This window comes from Schistocerca piceifrons, chromosome 9 (genome assembly GCF_021461385.2).
Source record: "Schistocerca piceifrons isolate TAMUIC-IGC-003096 chromosome 9, iqSchPice1.1, whole genome shotgun sequence".
Classification (NCBI taxonomy): Eukaryota; Metazoa; Arthropoda; class Insecta; order Orthoptera; family Acrididae; genus Schistocerca; species Schistocerca piceifrons.
In genome coordinates this window covers 18,368,700-18,387,193 of record NC_060146.1, presented here as the reverse complement: position 1 = coordinate 18,387,193, position 18,494 = coordinate 18,368,700, and the positions used below count along the sequence as shown (strand labels likewise).

Sequence of the window (18,494 nt, the reverse complement as noted above, 5' to 3'; positions counted from 1 at the left end):
GATGTTTCTGACAGTCACCAGGATACCAGTACAGCCTCCCAGACTGTTTATCTGGTTGGCTTGAAGCCTACCCAATGAAAGATGCATCAGTGGCAACTGTAGTCACAACCTTCTTTTGTGAGAATATCTCATTAACCACAACATCTGCAATTTGTCAGGATATTTAGACTCGCAGATGTAAATTGTGCATAACTCTAATGTATGTATTAAACAGAACTTGACTTTGCCAGTAAATAGACAGCTGATAGGTGTCTGTGTAAAGGGAATGCTGTTTTTGAAGTATTAAACGAAAACAGATGATGAGTAGTATAAGAAAAAGAGCAGCAGTTTTTTTTATAAAGTCACTGTTTCTTTTTTGCTAATGTAGGTATACGATGTGCATCCAGAAAGTAAAAGTTGACCAGAATATTATTGCACCTGGGAGTGAAGGTGCTTCAGTTTGTTTATTGTGATTTTTTGTTGTGATATTTCATGAAGACACACTGAACCACTTGATAGTGTATACACAACTGTCTTGGAATTATTCACAGTGTGTTACGTTTTCTTTAGTCACCACTTTACTTGTTTACTGTAACGTCACCATGAGTCTTTTGTAACAGCCATGGGAGGCCAAGTAAAATAATATTGTAGCTGGATAATAGGTTTTGATGGCTGATAAAGAAGACAAAGAACATAACTAAGTAAGAAACATTTATCGGACTGCCTATGTAGGTACACTGGCTATTTCTCAACACAGTCATCACCATTGTAGAGCCATTTATTGTACTGCTACAGCATCAGTTGTATGCACTTGTAATAGGACTCTGCTGCCAATGCCCAGAGCCACGAAGTCACTTTGGTTGCATCTCAGCGTTGTTGTGGAAACATTTTCCTGCCGGACAAAGCTTCGTGAGACAGAAGAGATGAAAGCCACATGGCGCATAGTCGAGGTTGTAGGGTTGATTGCCGAAGGTCCCCCATCGAGACAGTTTTGACACATATCGTGTGGTATTGTCTGTTTGGGGTCTTACATTGTCATGAACAAGCATAATGCCTCTTGTCAACATTCCACGTATCTTGTTCTGTATCACCCTTCTCAGATTTTTCAGTGTTCAGTGGTAAAAACTCGCACAGGAGGACATGTCAGTCCCAGAAGAAAGTGCACTTTTTTTTTACTGTCTGCTTGAATTTGGTCTCCACAGGTTAACCACTATGTTGCCAATGTAGGGATTGTTATTTTGCGTGTGGTGTGGAATGCGAGACCCACATTTAATCCCCAGTGACAGCACAGTCAAAGAACTCGTCCCCTTTCTCTGTGCACTGCTGTAGGAATGTCAGTGCTGTGGCAATATTTTTGGTTTCTGTCTTCATCTATCAGTTGCCTTGACACCCAACTTGCACACACTTTATGAAAACCAAGACATCGAGAGACAATTTAATGCGACAGTGAGCGAGACATCTGGGGAAATTGACAAGAGAGTTCCGAAATTGTAAAGCACCAATTCTGCAAAATTGCTTGCCGCACTGGTGTTACTGGGGTCGGTCTTGCCTCCACCATCGTGTGACCGTATTGTCACTCATAATGTCTTGTCTGTTAAACATTGGCTACAGATCTCTGCTGAAGATTGTTTTTGAACATACAAAAATTGGATAATTGCATGAACCTCACAGTTGGTGGGAGACAGTATCAGAGCAGCCATTTTATCCCAGCACTGTGCCGTAACCACTGCTGCCACAAGAATGAAACTGCACTGCATTTCTCCCTTGTACCTTCTCTCTGGTCCATTGCGTGTGCATTCTTATCCAACTGCTCATGCCATCTCTGGATGCAATTGGAACTTACTTTTTGAAGCAGTCTAGTTGTAATTACCATAATTGTAAGTTTGAGTAGATTATTGCTGGTCAATTTGTTGTTAATATACCTTACAGAAGTAACCAGCAGTTGCTAGTTATGCCTCATAAGGTACAACTTTGACTCATTCCACGTCCTGGAATGGTTTCCTTCATTATGGTATTTACAGAACACGATGAATGAGTAAATCTTCTTTCTGATGACTTTTGTTCTTCTTTATGCTTCTGATAATTTTTCTGGCTTGTTCTTTTCTTACAGGAATCTACAGGAGAGGCAGAGGCAGTTTCGGCAGACGATGAAATTGACATCAAAGAGGAACCAGTACGTAATATTAATGCAAATACTCATATTTATTTTTGTGTAGCAATTGTGGCAATAAAGTCTGTGCGTTGCATTTGTGTGGGCCAAATTTCTGGATGCAAAGAGAGAGTGTGTGTGTGTGTGTGTGTGTGTGTGTGTGTGGGGCCCAAATTTCTGGTGTATTTATTTTACCACCCCTCACTAGTAATTTTTTGTTGCCTGTGGCATGCTATAGTTATGGTCGCAACCAATCCACCTCCACCACACATTACTCATTTAACAACATGACTGGCAGATTACAGTTTACCATTTTTAATTACTGAGTTACCTCATTATATCTCCTAATCATCCACCCCTCTTCCTATGTCTTGTTTACTTTCTTCGAGAAGTGTTAGTTCTGCAAGGTATGAAAGGAGAATTTCTGCGAAGTTTGGACTTTAGGAGATATGGCACCGGTAAACATGAAGCTCTCTGTGCTCTGTTTCTAGTTGTACACGTTCTCTAGCAGCTGGAACAATAGCATCAATAACATGCGGGTCATATTTGTATGCATGAGTTTATTTATAGTTGCTGCTTGTAATATATAAGCTCAAAAAATTGAAAACAGCTATTTAGTATCCAATACACTGAAATATCATAAAGTTATTTCTAAAATTTCGCAATATAAATGAAAACTATTTTCTCAAATTGTACAACATATGCAGTTTTGGTTTCCATTGTTGAATATTAGCAGTCTGAATTAGTTCTACAATGTGTGACTGCATAATTTATCAGTATATTAACAGTTAAAATCTGGAGATGGGTACTCGCAATATAATGATAGGTCGATGGCATGCTCAATCCTTACATTCTTGAGTGTGTTTTAGTTATGCTAATGGAAAAAACATCACTTTCATTACTGTCAGAAATCTTCTTCAGCATGGCTCGAACTAGCACAGCTTCCTCCCAATTGTATAATTAAATTTTCTACGTGTTCTTCAACAACGCTTTCATTATTGGCTGCCTCTCTGATGACGCTTTCAGTACTGTTCACAATTTTTGTCCACATCTCACTTGTCACTTGATTGATAGCTGCTACAAGAAGATTTTCAACTTCAGAGATCATGAATTTTTTGTTGTTTGCGGCAGCGTAATTTTTTATTTGCGCCCATACCTCTTCAATGACATTGGAGTGACAATGGTATGGAGGAAGCCAAACAATTTCATGCCCATGCCTTTTGTCAATCTCATCAATTACGTATTCCAGAAATTGTGGTTTCCTTTGTGCCACAATTTTGAGTACTTCTGCCTTCTTCTTATCTTCTCTGAAATACACTTTTCATTGTTTTAGCCACTGAATAATGTCTTCTTTTTTCATTGCCAAAGTTGGTATCCTATCGTGAACAACGGAATGATAAGGGGTATTGTCGACTTCAATCACAGTTGGATTTGTCACATTCATCATAAGCAATGCTTTGAACCACTTTAAAAAACCACACTGTTCACCTCTTCGTGGTAATCACCTGTCATTTTTGAATGAAACATTAACAAGCGGTTTGACACAAAACCAGCTGAGGTACCTGCATGTAAAACTATAATTCGTCATCCTCTCCCAAAAGTCACTGCCACAGTCCCCTCGGGCGTTCCATCACTCCAGCCTCTGCGTCATGAATGGCTGGCGTTAACCCATATTTTATCTAGCCACACTGTGGATTCGAATCTCACACTCACGATTCTGCGTAGAAATCTGCAGTGCCATGTGATTACATTTGTCCTTTACATCAATACTTTGCATCCCTTAAACACTGAATAGCTGAAGTCTATGTCTTTCATCACTGTGCGTAATGAACACAACGAAAATTTGCTTCCTTCAAAAAATCGTCTTTCTGAAGGTGACACAAGTAATTTAGACAGAGTGGTATGTTCCCTTCTCTTCTAATAGCTATACATGTGATGACAAATAGCATCTTTTTCGAAATCTTCCAAAGCTGTCACTTGCTTTTTCCTTGGCTGCTTCTTTCCTGGTGTGTCTAGCCTTGTCGTGCCACTGTTACCAAAGTGTATACTGTACTGTTCTTTCCCTATTGTTACAAAAGTGTTCTTGCTTATTTTCAATGCTGCTGCAATGCTCTTAACAACCTGAGCAACAGGGAACAAGTGCTCACCTTTTTCCTTTTCTTTTTAAAAGTAGCCCCTCGCCACACACACGAATTCACATTCTTGGCTGTGTAGCACCTCCCTTCATTTCACTTCAGGTGCTGGGCTGGCACTACTGATTACTCTGGACATTGTTTAAAAGGAAACAGAAGCAAATAAACACTAACAACAACAAAGACAGAATAAACTATGAACTGAACTGTTCACACAAATGACAGCACCGATTGCACGTGAGACACTCACTAGCTCGTTTCTGACATGCGCACGTCAGGTTTACAGAGCGGCAGCGTGGCTCCTGCTACCTGCTAGAGTGCAGTCTGTCATTGGCTGGCTGCCTGTGTTCACTGGGCAACAGGGTGACGCTGCTGAGCTGTCAGTACCAAACTCCCAGACTATAGTAATTTATATCAGTGTTTTGCAGCCATGACTTATTAAACTGAATCTTCGGTAATATTCACCCCATCAGCACTAGCCTTCTTTTTTACTGAGATTACTACATTCTTCTTGAACTCTGAGGGTATTTTGCCTGTCTTGTGCAAGAGATGGAATAGTATTGTTATGGCTGGCTCTCCCCCACATTTTAATAAATCTGAGGGAGTGTCATCTACTCCAGCAGCCTTGTTTTGACGTAGGTTGCATCCTTCACACAGTATTGTATCCCCCAACTCATCTTTATTTGCTTCCTGTTCCCTTTCTGTTGTACTGACTTAGAGTTCATTTCCTTTATATTGCCCTTATGTATGTTCCTTTCAGCATTCTCTTCTTTTTCTTCATCCGAGATTTCCATCTGGGCACCTTTCAACACACTCTGGCTGTTTGGATTACACGAAGGTGACAAAAGTCATGGGATACTAGCTAATATTGTGTCAGAGCTTCTTTTGCCCAACACGGTGCGGCAACCCGGTATGGCACAGTCTTGACAAGTCGTAGGAAGTCCGTTGCAGAAATATTGAGCCTTGCTGCCTCTATAACCATTTACAATCACGAAAGTGTTGCAGGTGAAGGATTTTGTGCACGAACTGACCTCTCGATTGTGTCGCGCAAATGTTCAATAAGGTTCATGTTGGGCAATCTGGGTAGCCAGGTCATTCGCTCAAATTGTCCAGAATGTGGACCACCATTGGAAAAGTGCTACAAACAGGTGTGAAATAGTGTCTCTCTGTAGTTCCAGGCAGTCAGGGATGCAGATGGTTGTCAAATTGAGCAACGTTTGTAAACTGGAATGTAAACGTGGTGAGCAAGTAACAAATGTTACCCTCTCTTGTGGAAATTAAAATGTGTTTCTTTCAATCTTTTATTTGTTATTTCTCTTCAGCATGTCCTTACGAATGTTTCCACAAAGTTTCTATTGTTACAGTCACTCATTTTTAATGGGGGCCTCTCAAGTAGCGAAAGTTTAATTGTAGCCACTCTGTACTAATAGGATAATGTTTCTTGTTTACATGCACCAAAACTGATTTTGTGAAATCATGTATTGCTTTTTCTGCAGTGAATCTGTTTCAGAATCCTGCTGAACAATTGTTGAAAAGTTGTGAGAAAAGTGTTTTTGTAGTCTATGACAACTACCTTGTCAAATGTTTGAGAACATGTGAAGGAAGAAGGTGTGTGTGTAATTAGAGCTCTGTAGACTCACAAACCTGTGTTCTGTCTGGGAGATGCAGAGCAGCAGTCTCTTCTAATATTGTCTGAATGATGTTCTGCCACACTGGCTCTCATTAGTTGGATTAAAATATCCTTTTATGTTTGATTATACTCTCAACATTTGTCTAGTGATACATTGTTAAAATGTTGTGTATTGGCTGGATTTAAAATGATCATAATGTCTTCATTCGTCTTTGGCCAGCCGGCCAGATATAAAAAATTAGGACTATTCAATTGTCTAAAACCTGAACTAGCAATATAATAATGAAAAACTAAAAAATTCACAGGTGTACATCAAAATGTTTTTTGACACTGCCTTTGGGCAGTGTTTGACTGGAGTCTGAAGCTTGTCATTAGAAAACCATTTTTGCCTGTAGACATCTTCAGAGATGTAAAAAGATGAAAATCTGAAAGTGCCACATTAAAGCTGTGAGCAGGATTGTTGTTGATGTCCCAGCCAAATTAATCCACGAGTTGCTGGGGGTGGGGGTTGGCTTTGTGGGGATAAGCATTGTCAACCAGTGGCTGCACCCCCTTCATTAATGTTCCCTTTACTTTTTTCTCTGTCACCCTCCATAATGTCTTAAGGCTTTCACAGCGTTACTCAGTATTAAATGAGAACAGTCCCTTTACAGTCGCACTAAATGGAGACCAAGACTATTCAGACCAAAACAATTTTTGTTGATGATGAGGAGGGATGGTGCCATGGCATTGATCGTCTTTTCATCTCACAGGTGATATGAGGCACCAACATTTCATCACCAGTCACATTAGAGACAAGGTGGTGCTCACCTTCCCGTAGGAAGAGCTATAGTAATTCCCAAGAAGATGTGATTCTGTTGTCTCTGTGTTGATCTGTGAGTGGTTTTCAGTAACCTCCTCAAACACAGCTTTCGAAAACCGTATGTTTTAATAATGTTCAGACAATGCACGGGAATGTAGCCAGGTGACAACCACCCAACTGTAGAATTTAAGCAGTTTAAAAAACTGCAACTGGTTGTATTCGTTTAAGTTGTTTGACCGTTTTATATGCAAGGAGAAAATAAAGTTTCACCCTCTTTCAGTAACGATTTCTTGCAGAAGAAATCTGGGAATATCTGGAAGTATTCTGTTCATCTCATCCAAATTCAGTCAATGGTTGCCACAAATAATTTCTTCTTCGTCTTTCACCATCACGTCAGCCACAATTGAGGGACACTTACTCCTTTGTTCATCGTGGACATCTTTTCTGCCGCATTAGACTCGAAACACGGCTTGTATATGTGTGTACAATTCATCACAAGATCCCCATAAATAGTTTTGATTTTGTTAAAAAATCTGGAACACTGCCATATTTACCTTTCTAAGAAAATATTGGATTATGCTCCTCACCTCACAGCTGATGGGATTCAGAGTAGACACACTTATTTCAGTACAGCACTACAAGAAGTGTTTCCAGCTGACTGACTTGTGAGACAAACAAGTGTGTGTCCTGATGCCAACATCTTGTCCTTGAATGCAGTTTTGCCAAATGTGTTGAAAAAAGTCCGTTTGAGCATAAGTTGCCCAGTAGTCTTATTTTCTGGACATGGCACATGTGACTAGGCAACATTTACACTGCAAACAAGATATGTCTGTCTGGTGGGTTATAATACACTAACTTGAAATTAGCTACCCAGCTGTAACTCTGCAGTAGTGGAGAATATAAAATAAAATGATATTTCAGTCCAACATACAACAGCCACTGCAGCAGATTGTTGTCAAGTGGAAATTTGCCTTGAGTGTGCAACTAAAATTTCTTCTAGTCAGTGGCATACTCAGTTAGGCAGCCACACATTCAGCAGGGCTTGATATTTGGAGCATTGTGGAAAGCTGACACTGTTGCTGTAATAACTACTAATTTTGAAAAGGTCATTGTCTGGTCAGCAGAAGGAACATGGTGCGCCTTCGGTCATCAAGAGCTTTGACATTTTCAGCTAATGCCACAAGATAGTTATACAACTACCAGGGCTAGTAATGAGTGTATGCATCAGTTAAGAGTCCCGGTGAATCTGAAGTTCACAATGAAGACGAAAATTACAATAATGTGTAATCTGTTGCATGTAGGAGAAAGGTTTATCATGATGGTAATACTGGATGTGCCTAGTTCATGAGCTCTGACTGACAGTGGGGACTTCTAATTCCTCACAGCACTCTGCCAGTATTGTATTTAAAATACTTGTAGCTCTTTCTCTCTAATGACAGCAAACTTCTGAAGACAAGGAGAGGCTGAATTGGAAGATGCAGTTTATAATTCTAAACGAAAAATCAAGTAAGGACTGCTTTGTTCATAGCAGACAACATCAGAAAAAGAAAGGAGTCAGGTTCTGAATGTGAGATGGGCAGTAGGAAGAATGGACTTGATCCAGAAAACTCATTAAGAAGTATCACACAAAAACACCGAAAAAGATAAACAGTAGAGGTTATTACTCTGTGTGGCAAACAATAGATATTTTTTTAGATGGGCTCAATTTGATGCCTTCCTTATTTAAAACTCCCTAATCATAACAATCCCAGAAACTAAATCTCATCCATAATAAATAAGGACTTGATATATATACTGCTGACAGAAAACTTGGACTGGAAAGTTAGGGAGTAGTACAAGAGGCGAGGAGCTTTTTCTCTCGCCAGTTAACTCGGTTAACTTCTTCTCCACGTTGAGTCCTTCTCCACTGTTCTCATACATTTGTGATAAATTTCATTGGCCACCGTCATCAAGAATGTAATGAGGAAATTGCTTAATAGTTGTAAGACTGACATTTATTAACTTCTAAGCATGTAAACACAACATTATTAAACACAATTCACATATACTCATTTTCATAATATTATCCCTTTGAACAGGTTGATTTGCTGAGTTGCCATATTGATGTTTTTGAAAAGTATTGCTAAATCCTCTTCGAAGGTTAGACAGTTGGGTCTGACATTAGAATTTCTATATACCTGTCTGATCTCTTGGATTTCTTGTTCTTGAAGTGTAAAATTCTGTTCCCTTATTACCTTTTCCGCAATGCAATTGAAGAGCATTTGGGAGAGGCCATCATCTTGTCGAACCCTAGATTTGATTTCAAATTATTCCGAAATTTCACCACAGAATTTTGCTATTATTATTATTATTATTATTTTATTATTATTATTATTAAATTGCTCATTTATTTTACAAATTGTAATGTTGACTTGCTAAGTTTTGCTATTATTATTATTATTATTATTATTATTATCATTGTTATCATTGTTATTAAATTGCTCATTTACTGTACAAATTGTAATGTTGACTTACTAAGTATGTCTAGTTAGATATAAGAAATGTCCTAACACCCTAATTGTTTCAGATGGAAGTAAATGTGTTAGTAAATAAAATAAAAAATAGTCAAAGATCTTAAGAAATTTTCAAGCGCTAATTGTTTGGGGAAAGGTAGTTTGCATATCTGGGCGCTAATGACCGTTGAAGTTGTGCGCCCTTAAAAAAAAAAAAGGTTGAATATAAATAAGTTAATCTTCACAACTTTTAATAACATGTTCACAGATAATTGCCTGGTCACTAACAATAAGGTAAACCAATAAGTATTGACAGGGATGCTGGTCTGGGACTCAAATCTGGAGCCATGACTTTTGTAGGCAGTTCTCTTATCGAAAGAACTACCCAGGCACAACTTGTGGCCTACCCTCTCACCTTGAGTTCTGCTGGTACCCCTCTCCTTCTTTGGAAACTTCGTGGAAACTCATCTGCATTCTTTGCTGGACTATCATTCATGGAGAGAGTCAAGCTGTGAGGGCAGATAATTAGCTGTGCCTGGATATCTCAACAGGTAACAGCATTACATACAAAAGGCAATGTTGTGAGTTTGAGGTCTAGTCTGACATACAGTTTTAATCCGCTAGGAAGTTTCAAAACAACACTCACAATGCTGTAAAGTGAACAGTTGATTCACCAACTGACATAGTAAGTAATGTGTGTCATCAGTATTAGAACTCAGTGGTAGAGTTAACAAAGAATGAACAAATAGGTTGAGCAAGATTTAATTTCTCATCTCATATTGCGTTAGTAAGCTGTTATTTATGGTAAAAGTCATTCTAATATTAAATACAGCTCTCTCTCATATGTTGCATTTTTATATCGGTGAAATTGTACTGCAGTGATAAAATTTCATAGATTGTTCAAGAACATTTTTTGCTTATTTTGGCACAAGAAGCCCATGACCTCCATTGGCTTTTTAACGTTTTGGTGTATTTGTCCACTTTAGTGGACGATTTTATTTCCAGTCAATATACATATTCTAAAGGTTGGTAAGGCAGGGGCCATAGAGTACTTTGTAGTGGACATTCTGTTGTATGAGTCTGCATTCCAATGCCGTGTTTTGACTGATGTTTGCAATTCCAAGGCATGCTCTAAGTGTTGGCTGTGCACGGATTGTGGCCGAATGTGACTACTTACCCAAAGAGCTTCTCATAGTAGTTACAATGTATTCTAACCAGTGCAACCACTTCCACAAAAATTTCAAGTTTCAAATTTAAGAGATTAAAAGCGCACTGTAAAAAATTTGAAAACTATGAAAACTGAACCATTACATCTCTGTCCTCTATAGTGGACGATCCACAACTTGGATTTGGAAAGTCAATTTGGTTGCTGGTACATGAAGTAGTTCCTAAAAATAACTTCTGCTTGGATACAAAATTACAAAATTTTCATCCCAGAAATGAAAAAGAATAACTGAAAGGCTTAAAGAGCAAGAGCGAAAATACCTTGAGAAGAGTGAAACAACCTACAATACACAATTGCTCAAACATACAACACAAGACACAGGGAAATGTAACAACACTCGGGCAGTGACAAAAGTACTGTGATGTGGTTGCCGTCCCTGTGGGTACAACACAGCGTAGTGTCATTGTGGCACTCTTACATTGCATTTGATGAACTTGTACTTTAGGGGCATATTGGCCTACACTCCACTGGTAAGCCTACCTGTATTGCTGAGTACCACTGTTAGCCTATAACAAGCACTGCCAGAAAACCAAACCAGGGACAGGACAGAGCAGTACTGAATGCAAACTTGAAGCCAAAGAGTAAAGTGGGAATCAGTATTGTCAACAGCAAGTACCGTGAATGAGTGAAACATTTGTTTCCTGATAGTATATTGTTGACATTTGCATTACTGTGCAAATATTTTCAGTGCAATACACATACAAAATAAGTGAGATTAAGAAATCAAACAAAATGCAAGAACTCTGTAGCAAGCCACTGAATACTTTGGGTCACCTTGTACCAAAATACTCAGAAAATCTCTCCGAATAACATACAAAATTTTCTCATTGGGTTTCAGGTTCATGTAATTTCACCTGTACCCCATTAAAATGTTTATACAAATGTACAAAATGAGAGAAATCATAGATCAAAAATACAGCCACAAGAAAGTTTGTGGCTAAACATATTATGGCATTGTTCTTCTGTGCTTCGCTAGCTCAGATAGTGAAAGACTTGCCCCTACAAAACATAGGTCTCGGTTTGACTCATTGCAAAGCTATAGCCTGTCGATAAGTTTCGTTACAATATCTATACCACCACAGAGTGAAAGTTTAGCATTATCATCTGGTCTCTGTTACATGCATAGAATATCTATTAGTTGAATATTTGTAAAAAATTCCCATATACAGAAAATACGTGGGTTATCTTGTAGAAAGAGCCTTTGGAGAAAAGAAAAATGCCTTCAGAAATTTCAAGAGTGCAGATGGAAAGCCAGTACCCAGCAAACACACTTTAAATTTCTGAAGGTAGCAGGAGTAAAATACAGGAAACGAAAAGTTATTTACAACTCGTATAGAAACTGGACGGCAGCTGCAAGAATCTAGGGCATGAAAAGGTAGCAGTGGTTGAGAAGGGAATAAGACAGGGTTGTAGCCTATCCCTAATGTTATTCAATCTATACAGTGAGCAAGCAATAAAGGAAACCAAATAAACGTTTAGAGCATGAATTAAAGTTCAGTAAGAAGAAATAAAAAACTTTGAGGTTTGTGATGATGCAATACTTAGAGATGCCGAAGGACTTGGAAGAACGCTTAAACAGAAGGGACAGTGTCTTGAAAAGAGGATATAAAATGAACATTAACAAAAGTAAAAAGCATAATGGAATGTAGTCAGATTAGATAAGGCGGTGGTGAGGGATTTAGATAAGAAAATGATACACTGATGATAGTAGTAAAATTTTGTTATTTGGGTGATAAAATAACTTACAATAGTTGAAGTAGAAAGAATGTAGAATGCCAGTGGTAAGAAAGTCATGAAATATTAATTTAAGTGTTAGGAAGTGTTTTCTCGAGGCATTTGTCTGTAATGTAGCCTTGCACAGAAGCAAAATGTGGACGATACACAGCTTAGACTAGCAAAGACACTTTTAGAATATCATGCTACAGAGGAATACTGAAGATTAGATGGGTAGACTGCATAAAGATTAGATCGGTAGTTTGCATAACTATTGAGGAGGTATTGAGTAAAACGGGGGAGGAAAGAAATTTGTGGCATAACTTGACTAAAAAAAGGGATCAGTTGATAGGATGCTTTCTTAGACGTCCAGGAATTGTGAATTTGATGTTGGAGGGAAGTGTTGGGGGTGAACATTTCAAAGAAAGCCCAAGAGATGAGTACAGTAAGCAGGTTCAAATGGATGCGGGTTGCAGTAGTTATGCGGAGATGAAGAGGACTTGCTCAGGATAGAATAGCATGGAGAGCTGCGTAAACCAGTCTTTGGACTGATAACAACAACACTAGCAAAAATTAATGCTACAGTGCAATTATTCTATTGTTGTAGTCAGTGCCTCATGGAACTTCAGGCATGTTACACTGATATCAGTTGGGATTATCAATAGATGGGATTTTGCTGACCAGGACATACACCTGAATGGAAATGTGAAGCTGAGGTCAGTTGATCTGATCAGTGAAACCATAGGGGAATGGGTTGTCCAGGAAACCAGGTTTCTTCTTATCATAAATCCAAATATTAGGTGCCCACATACAATCAATAAATCAATATAGAACATCGTTAAAAAAATAAGTACATGAAAAAATGGGCTTTTGCATCTACATCTATACTCTGCAAACCCTGTGAGTTGCATGGCAGAGGGTGTGTTCCATTGTACCAGTTATTAGGTTTTCATCCCGTTCCATTCATGTATGGAGTGTGAGAAGAAAGAATGTTTGAATGCCTCCGTGAATGCAGTAATTATTCTAATCTTATCTTCAAGATCACTATGTGAGCGATATATAGGGGAGTTGTTGTATCTTCCTAGTGTGATCATTTAAAGCCAGTTCTTAAACTTTGTTAATAGACTTTCTTGGGATAGTTTCCATCTATCTTCAAGAGCCTGTCAATTCAGTTCCTTCAGTATCTGTTACACACTCCCACGGATTAAACTAACATGTGACCGTGCATGCTACCCTTCTCTGCATACGTTCAATCAATGTCCCCTGTTAGTCCTATCTTGTACGGGTCCCACATGAGCAATATTTTAGGACGGATCATACAAGTGATTTGTAAGCAATTTCTTTTGTAGACTGATTGCTCTTCCCCAGTATTCTACCACTTGGTTTACTCACAACTGAACCTATGTAATCATTCCATCTCATATCCCTACAAAGTGTTACACCAAGGTACTAGTATGAGTTGGCTCATGCCAGCAGTGACTCATTGATATTGTAGTCATTGGATACTGTGTTTTTTAGTTTTGTGAAGTGCAAAATTTTACATTTCTGAACATTTAGAGCAAGTTGCCAATCTCTGCACCATGTCGAAATCTTATCAAGAGCTGATTGAATATTTATGAAGCTTCTTGCAGATAGTACTTCATTATAGATAACTGCATCATCTGCAAAAAGCCCAATTTTACTATTAATATTGTCTGCAAGGAGATTAATATACAATATGAACACCAAGTGTCCCAACATACTTCCGTGGGGCACACCTGAAGTTACTTCTACATCTGACGACGCGTAAGAGGCGACTAAGAGGAGCCTCCCACTTTTTGGTCTAATACGTTCTGGTCTCCTCTGAGGGCTCGTCCTCATACTTTCAAAATTCTAGCAAAGTGCAGCCATGTGGGGAAGGACGTCTTATGTGGTGCATCACAAACCTTCTGCTCCTCGTATTGTCACGGCACTGCAACTACACCCGCAGTTCACCTATTTGGGCAAGGACACCTTCCGAGTTACGTCGCCCTCTTCCATTCTCTGCCGCCCTCTTTTGCTCCCACGACAATACTGGATTTCTCTGCAGCCAGTATCCAGCACGGTAGCCAGTTTGTTGTGGCTGGGCCATCATGTGCCCGTTTGGTGGTAGCTCCATGACAACACAGGGATCACACTGCTGAGGCCTGAGCTGCTATCTCCTCATGTATGCCAAGGAGTAGATGCCCATCTTCTTGCAGCATCAGGACTCCCAGCAACGGCCTTCGTGCCAGGTGGCCTTTGCTGTGGCTGGGTACCACCCATGGGAAGAGCCCCTGATCGGAGTGGGTGGCATCGGGGCCTATGACCTGCGATGAAGCGGACCGAGTCTTCTCTTGCTGGTGATCGAATGGTGCCAGAAGTCTCTAAGAAGGGACAGTTAGAATACAATGCTGACAGGTATGACCCTAAGTAGCTCCCCTCCCTCACTACCCCATGGGAGGAACGTAGGGATACAGAAAAAATCGAGCAATATTCGCCTCAGTATTTAGTCTGCAGCAGAACAGATGGGGTCTCTTTTCTAGCTATGAAGCCTCTATTTTTTGTTGAACATCTGGAGGATAAGTTTGGGGAGATGACAGCACTGTCCAAAATGAGAAATGGATTAGTCTTGATACCAGCTGTGTGATATTCCTGTTTCCGTGACTCCCCATAAAAGCCTCAAATGGTCCAGTTTTACATTGCAACATTCACTTGCAGTCTGACGACGAGCTCTGCGCCAATTTAGAACGGTGGGGTCTTCACTTCATCCAGTGTGTCTATAGGGGGGACAAAGGCTGTAGGGTTGCTACCAGTGCCTTCATCTTGGCCTTTGAGAGTGATTCATTGCCTGAAAAGGTCAGGGTGTTGATTTATCAATGTAACATAAAACTATACATCCGTCTCCCTATGTGGTGCTTAGTGTTGGAAATTCGGGCACATGTCTTCCCGCTGCAATTCCAGTGCCACATGTTGAGACTGATGAAGTCCACTGCTTCCAAATACTTCATGTGTGCCTTCTCCCACATGTGTCAACTGTGAAGACTACTATGCCTGCTCACCAGACTGCACAGTTCTCGAAAAGGAAAGGAAAATTGTGAAGTACAATACCCTGGACCAGCTGACTTACCAAGACGCTAAATGTAAAATGGTTGCACACCATTCGCTTGGCATCTACATATGCTGCAGCTATGTCTATATCACCCTCACATGCGACGGTACTCCTGACATCTCTGCAGCGTAGAGTGGGCCCTCTGTGTCCAAATACATCTGTCCTGTTGCTCCCAAACCACCTACTTCGGCAGCAATACCCCCTCCCCCCCCCCCCTCCCAAACACCAGGGGCATCGGTCCCCTCCCCAAAGCTGGAGAGGCCACAGTTGCCTCTGGTTCCTCTCACACGAAAGGGGTCCCTTGGGACCCTCCCTTCCGATGTCTCCACTAATGCCACAGTGGACACTTGCCAGTGGCTGAAAGAGCCACAAGCTGCTGAATGAAGGGCTTCACAGTCTTCCTCCGTGCTGAAGCTACTTTGGAGAAGTCCTCCAAGCAAGTCCCTAAACAGAAGCGGGAGGTCAAGCAAACGAAGAAGAAGTCTGTTTCGAAACAGGACTCTCCTGTAGCCCTGACACCACCACTCCCTACCAATTTTGTGTCTGAGGACGAGGTGGAGATTTTAGCGTCTCCCAAGGACCTGGATCTTTCCCACGCCTCACCTGCAATAACAACAGATACAAATACTCAACCAGTGGCAGCAGATGATGCTGAGGCGTAACCTGCCTCCTTGGTCACTTCATGCCTTTCTTGACTCCAGAAAGCGTTGTACTCGTGGAACTGTGGCAGTTTTTTCTCCCACCTGCTTTTTGCATTGCCCTTCAGGAAACCTGGTTTCCCACAGTGCGGTCCTCCGCCGTTCGTGGCTATCGAGAGTACTACAAAAAACATAGTGACTGTGACAGACTGTCGGGTGGAGATTGTATCTATGACCTTCCCTCTGTTTGTAGTGAACCTGTGCCCCCTTCAAACACCTTACAAAGCTGTGGCTGTCCAGTTGAGGACAACACAGGAAATAACCATCTGTAACATCTACACTTTTCTCCAGATGGTGAAGTGCCACCTCCTGTATTGGCTGCACTAATTTCCCAACTCCCGCTACCTTTCCTACTTCTGGGTGATATTATCACCCATAACCCTTTGTGGGCTGGAACCAAGGTTACTGGCTGTGGTAAGCATGTCAGGGACCTAATAACTCAACTCGACCTTCACTTCCTAAATACAGGCGCCCCCACACATTTTAGTGTGGCACGTGTCACATACTCGGCCATTGAGCTCTCAGTTTGCAGTCCTGGCCGTCTCCCGTCTATCCACTGGAGAGCTCATAATGACTTGTGTGGTAGTGACCACTTTCCACTCTTCCTGTCCCTACCCCAGCATCACTCGTCTGGATACTTGCTGCGATCGGCTCTTACCAAGACTGACTGAGACGCTTTCACCCCCGCTACTACCATTGAATCTCCGTTGCATGGCACCATCGATGAGGTGATCCACATCATCACTACTATCATTGTTGCCGCAGCTGACTTGACAATCCATTGTACCTCAGGTTGTCCTCGGTGGAAGTCATTGCCTTGGTGGTTGCTGGAAATTTCTGCAGCCATTAGAGACTAGATGGGCCCTCCAATCTCGTAAGCATCATCCACCCCTGGAGAACCTCATTGCTTCAAATGGCTCTGTGCCCAGGTCCGCCTACTCATGATGGAAGCAGGAGTATTTGGAATGTTGTGTCCCCACCATTGAAACACAGGTCTGTCCTTCCCCAGTTTGGACCAAGCTCCAGCGACTTTATGGCTATCATACACCTGACCGTCAGGAGAACTTAGAATTTCTACACATGGAGCTGTATCTTTTGATCCACAAGTAATCGCAGAGTGTCTTGCCGAGCATTATGCTCACACCTCTGTGTCTGAGAATTACCACCCCACCTTTGGTCTCCTCAAACAGTGGCTAGAACGATAACACTATCTTTTGCTCCACACCATCCTGAGCCGTATAATGCTCCCTTCAGTGAGTGGGGATTTCTCAGTGCCCTTGCCAACTGTTCTGACATCTCCCCTGGCCCAGGTTGCATCCATTCCCAAAAACTTAAGCATCTGTTAGCAGATTATCAGCATTGCTTTCTTGCTGTCTCCAACTGCATCTGGAGTGATCGTGAATTCCCATTGCAATGGCGAGAAAGGATCATCACTCCAGTTCTAAACCCTGGTAAGAACCCACTAGATGTGTATAGCTATCATCCTATCAGCCTCAATAACATTCTATGCAAGCTGCTCGGATATACGGTGAGCCAGCGGTTGTGTTGGCTCCTTGAGTTGCGGGGCCTTCTGGCTCTGTCCTAGGGTGGTTTTCGCCAAGGGCACTCCACCATCGACAACTTGGTCCACCTGGAGTCACCATCGACAACTTGGTCCACCTGGAGTCTGCTATTCGTTCGGTCGTTTCCCGGTGACAACACCTTATTGCTGTCTTTTGACATGACAAAGGCCTAGAGTACCTCTTGGTGACATCATATCCTCACTACTCTGCACGAGTGGAGTCTCTGGGGCCCACTCCCGATTTTCATACGGAACTTCTTGTTGCTCCACACTTTCAGAGTTTGCATCGGTGCTTCCCCCAGTTCACCCCTACACACAAGGGCTCTGACGTGAGTATCCCACTCTTTTTAATTGCCGTCAGTGGTCTCGCACTAGTAGTAGGGTCCGTAGTATCATCCGTCCAATATGCTGACAATTTTTGTGTTTTCTCCTGCTTCTCTTCTATTGGTGTGGCTGAATGCTGCCTGCATGGAGCCATATGGAAGGTGCAGTCATGGACCTCACTGACGACTTTCAGTTTTCGGCCACCAAGACTTGCGTCATGCAGTTCCGTTGTCATCGTACTGACCGCCCCATCCTGAACTTTACCTCGATGACCAACAACTTGATCTAGTGGAGACTTACCGCTTTTGACACCTGCTTAACTCGGCTTCCCCATCTTCGTTAGCTTAAGGACAAGTGCTGGTGGCATCTTAATATTACGCGATGCCTGAGCCACACTGACTGGGATGCTGCAGCTGTACAAAGCCCTCGTACAGTCTCGTATTGACTAAGGGAGCCTGGTGTATGGTTCAGCATCACCCTCCACACTGCATCTGCTGGACCCTGGCCACCACTGAGGAGTTCGGCTCGTGACTGGAGTTTTCTGAATGTACCCAGTGAACAGCCTCCTCGTGGAAGCTGATGTTCTTCCATTGCAGCCCCGGCAGCAACCACTGTTCACAAATTATACTGCACACATTCATAGTGTGTCTCACCATCCAAATTACCATCACCTTTTCCCT

The 18,494-nt window shown here is 41.5% G+C and overlaps 1 protein-coding gene across 5 annotated transcripts in view; it reads left to right on the top strand.

Annotated features, from left to right (window-relative positions):
* The window catches only part of LOC124717226 (zinc finger protein 271-like), a 131,172-nt gene that overhangs the window by 9,454 nt on the left and 103,224 nt on the right, over positions 1-18,494 (top strand). For 4 of the 5 annotated variants that reach the window (XM_047244017.1, XM_047244018.1, XM_047244020.1 and 1 more), the window contains exon 2: positions 2,090-2,152. In XM_047244017.1, the coding sequence (XP_047099973.1) occupies positions 2,090-2,152 (63 nt within the window). Of the gene's footprint in view, positions 1-54; positions 118-2,089; positions 2,153-18,494 lie in introns of those variants that run through there. The other variant, XM_047244019.1, reaches the window with a different exon arrangement.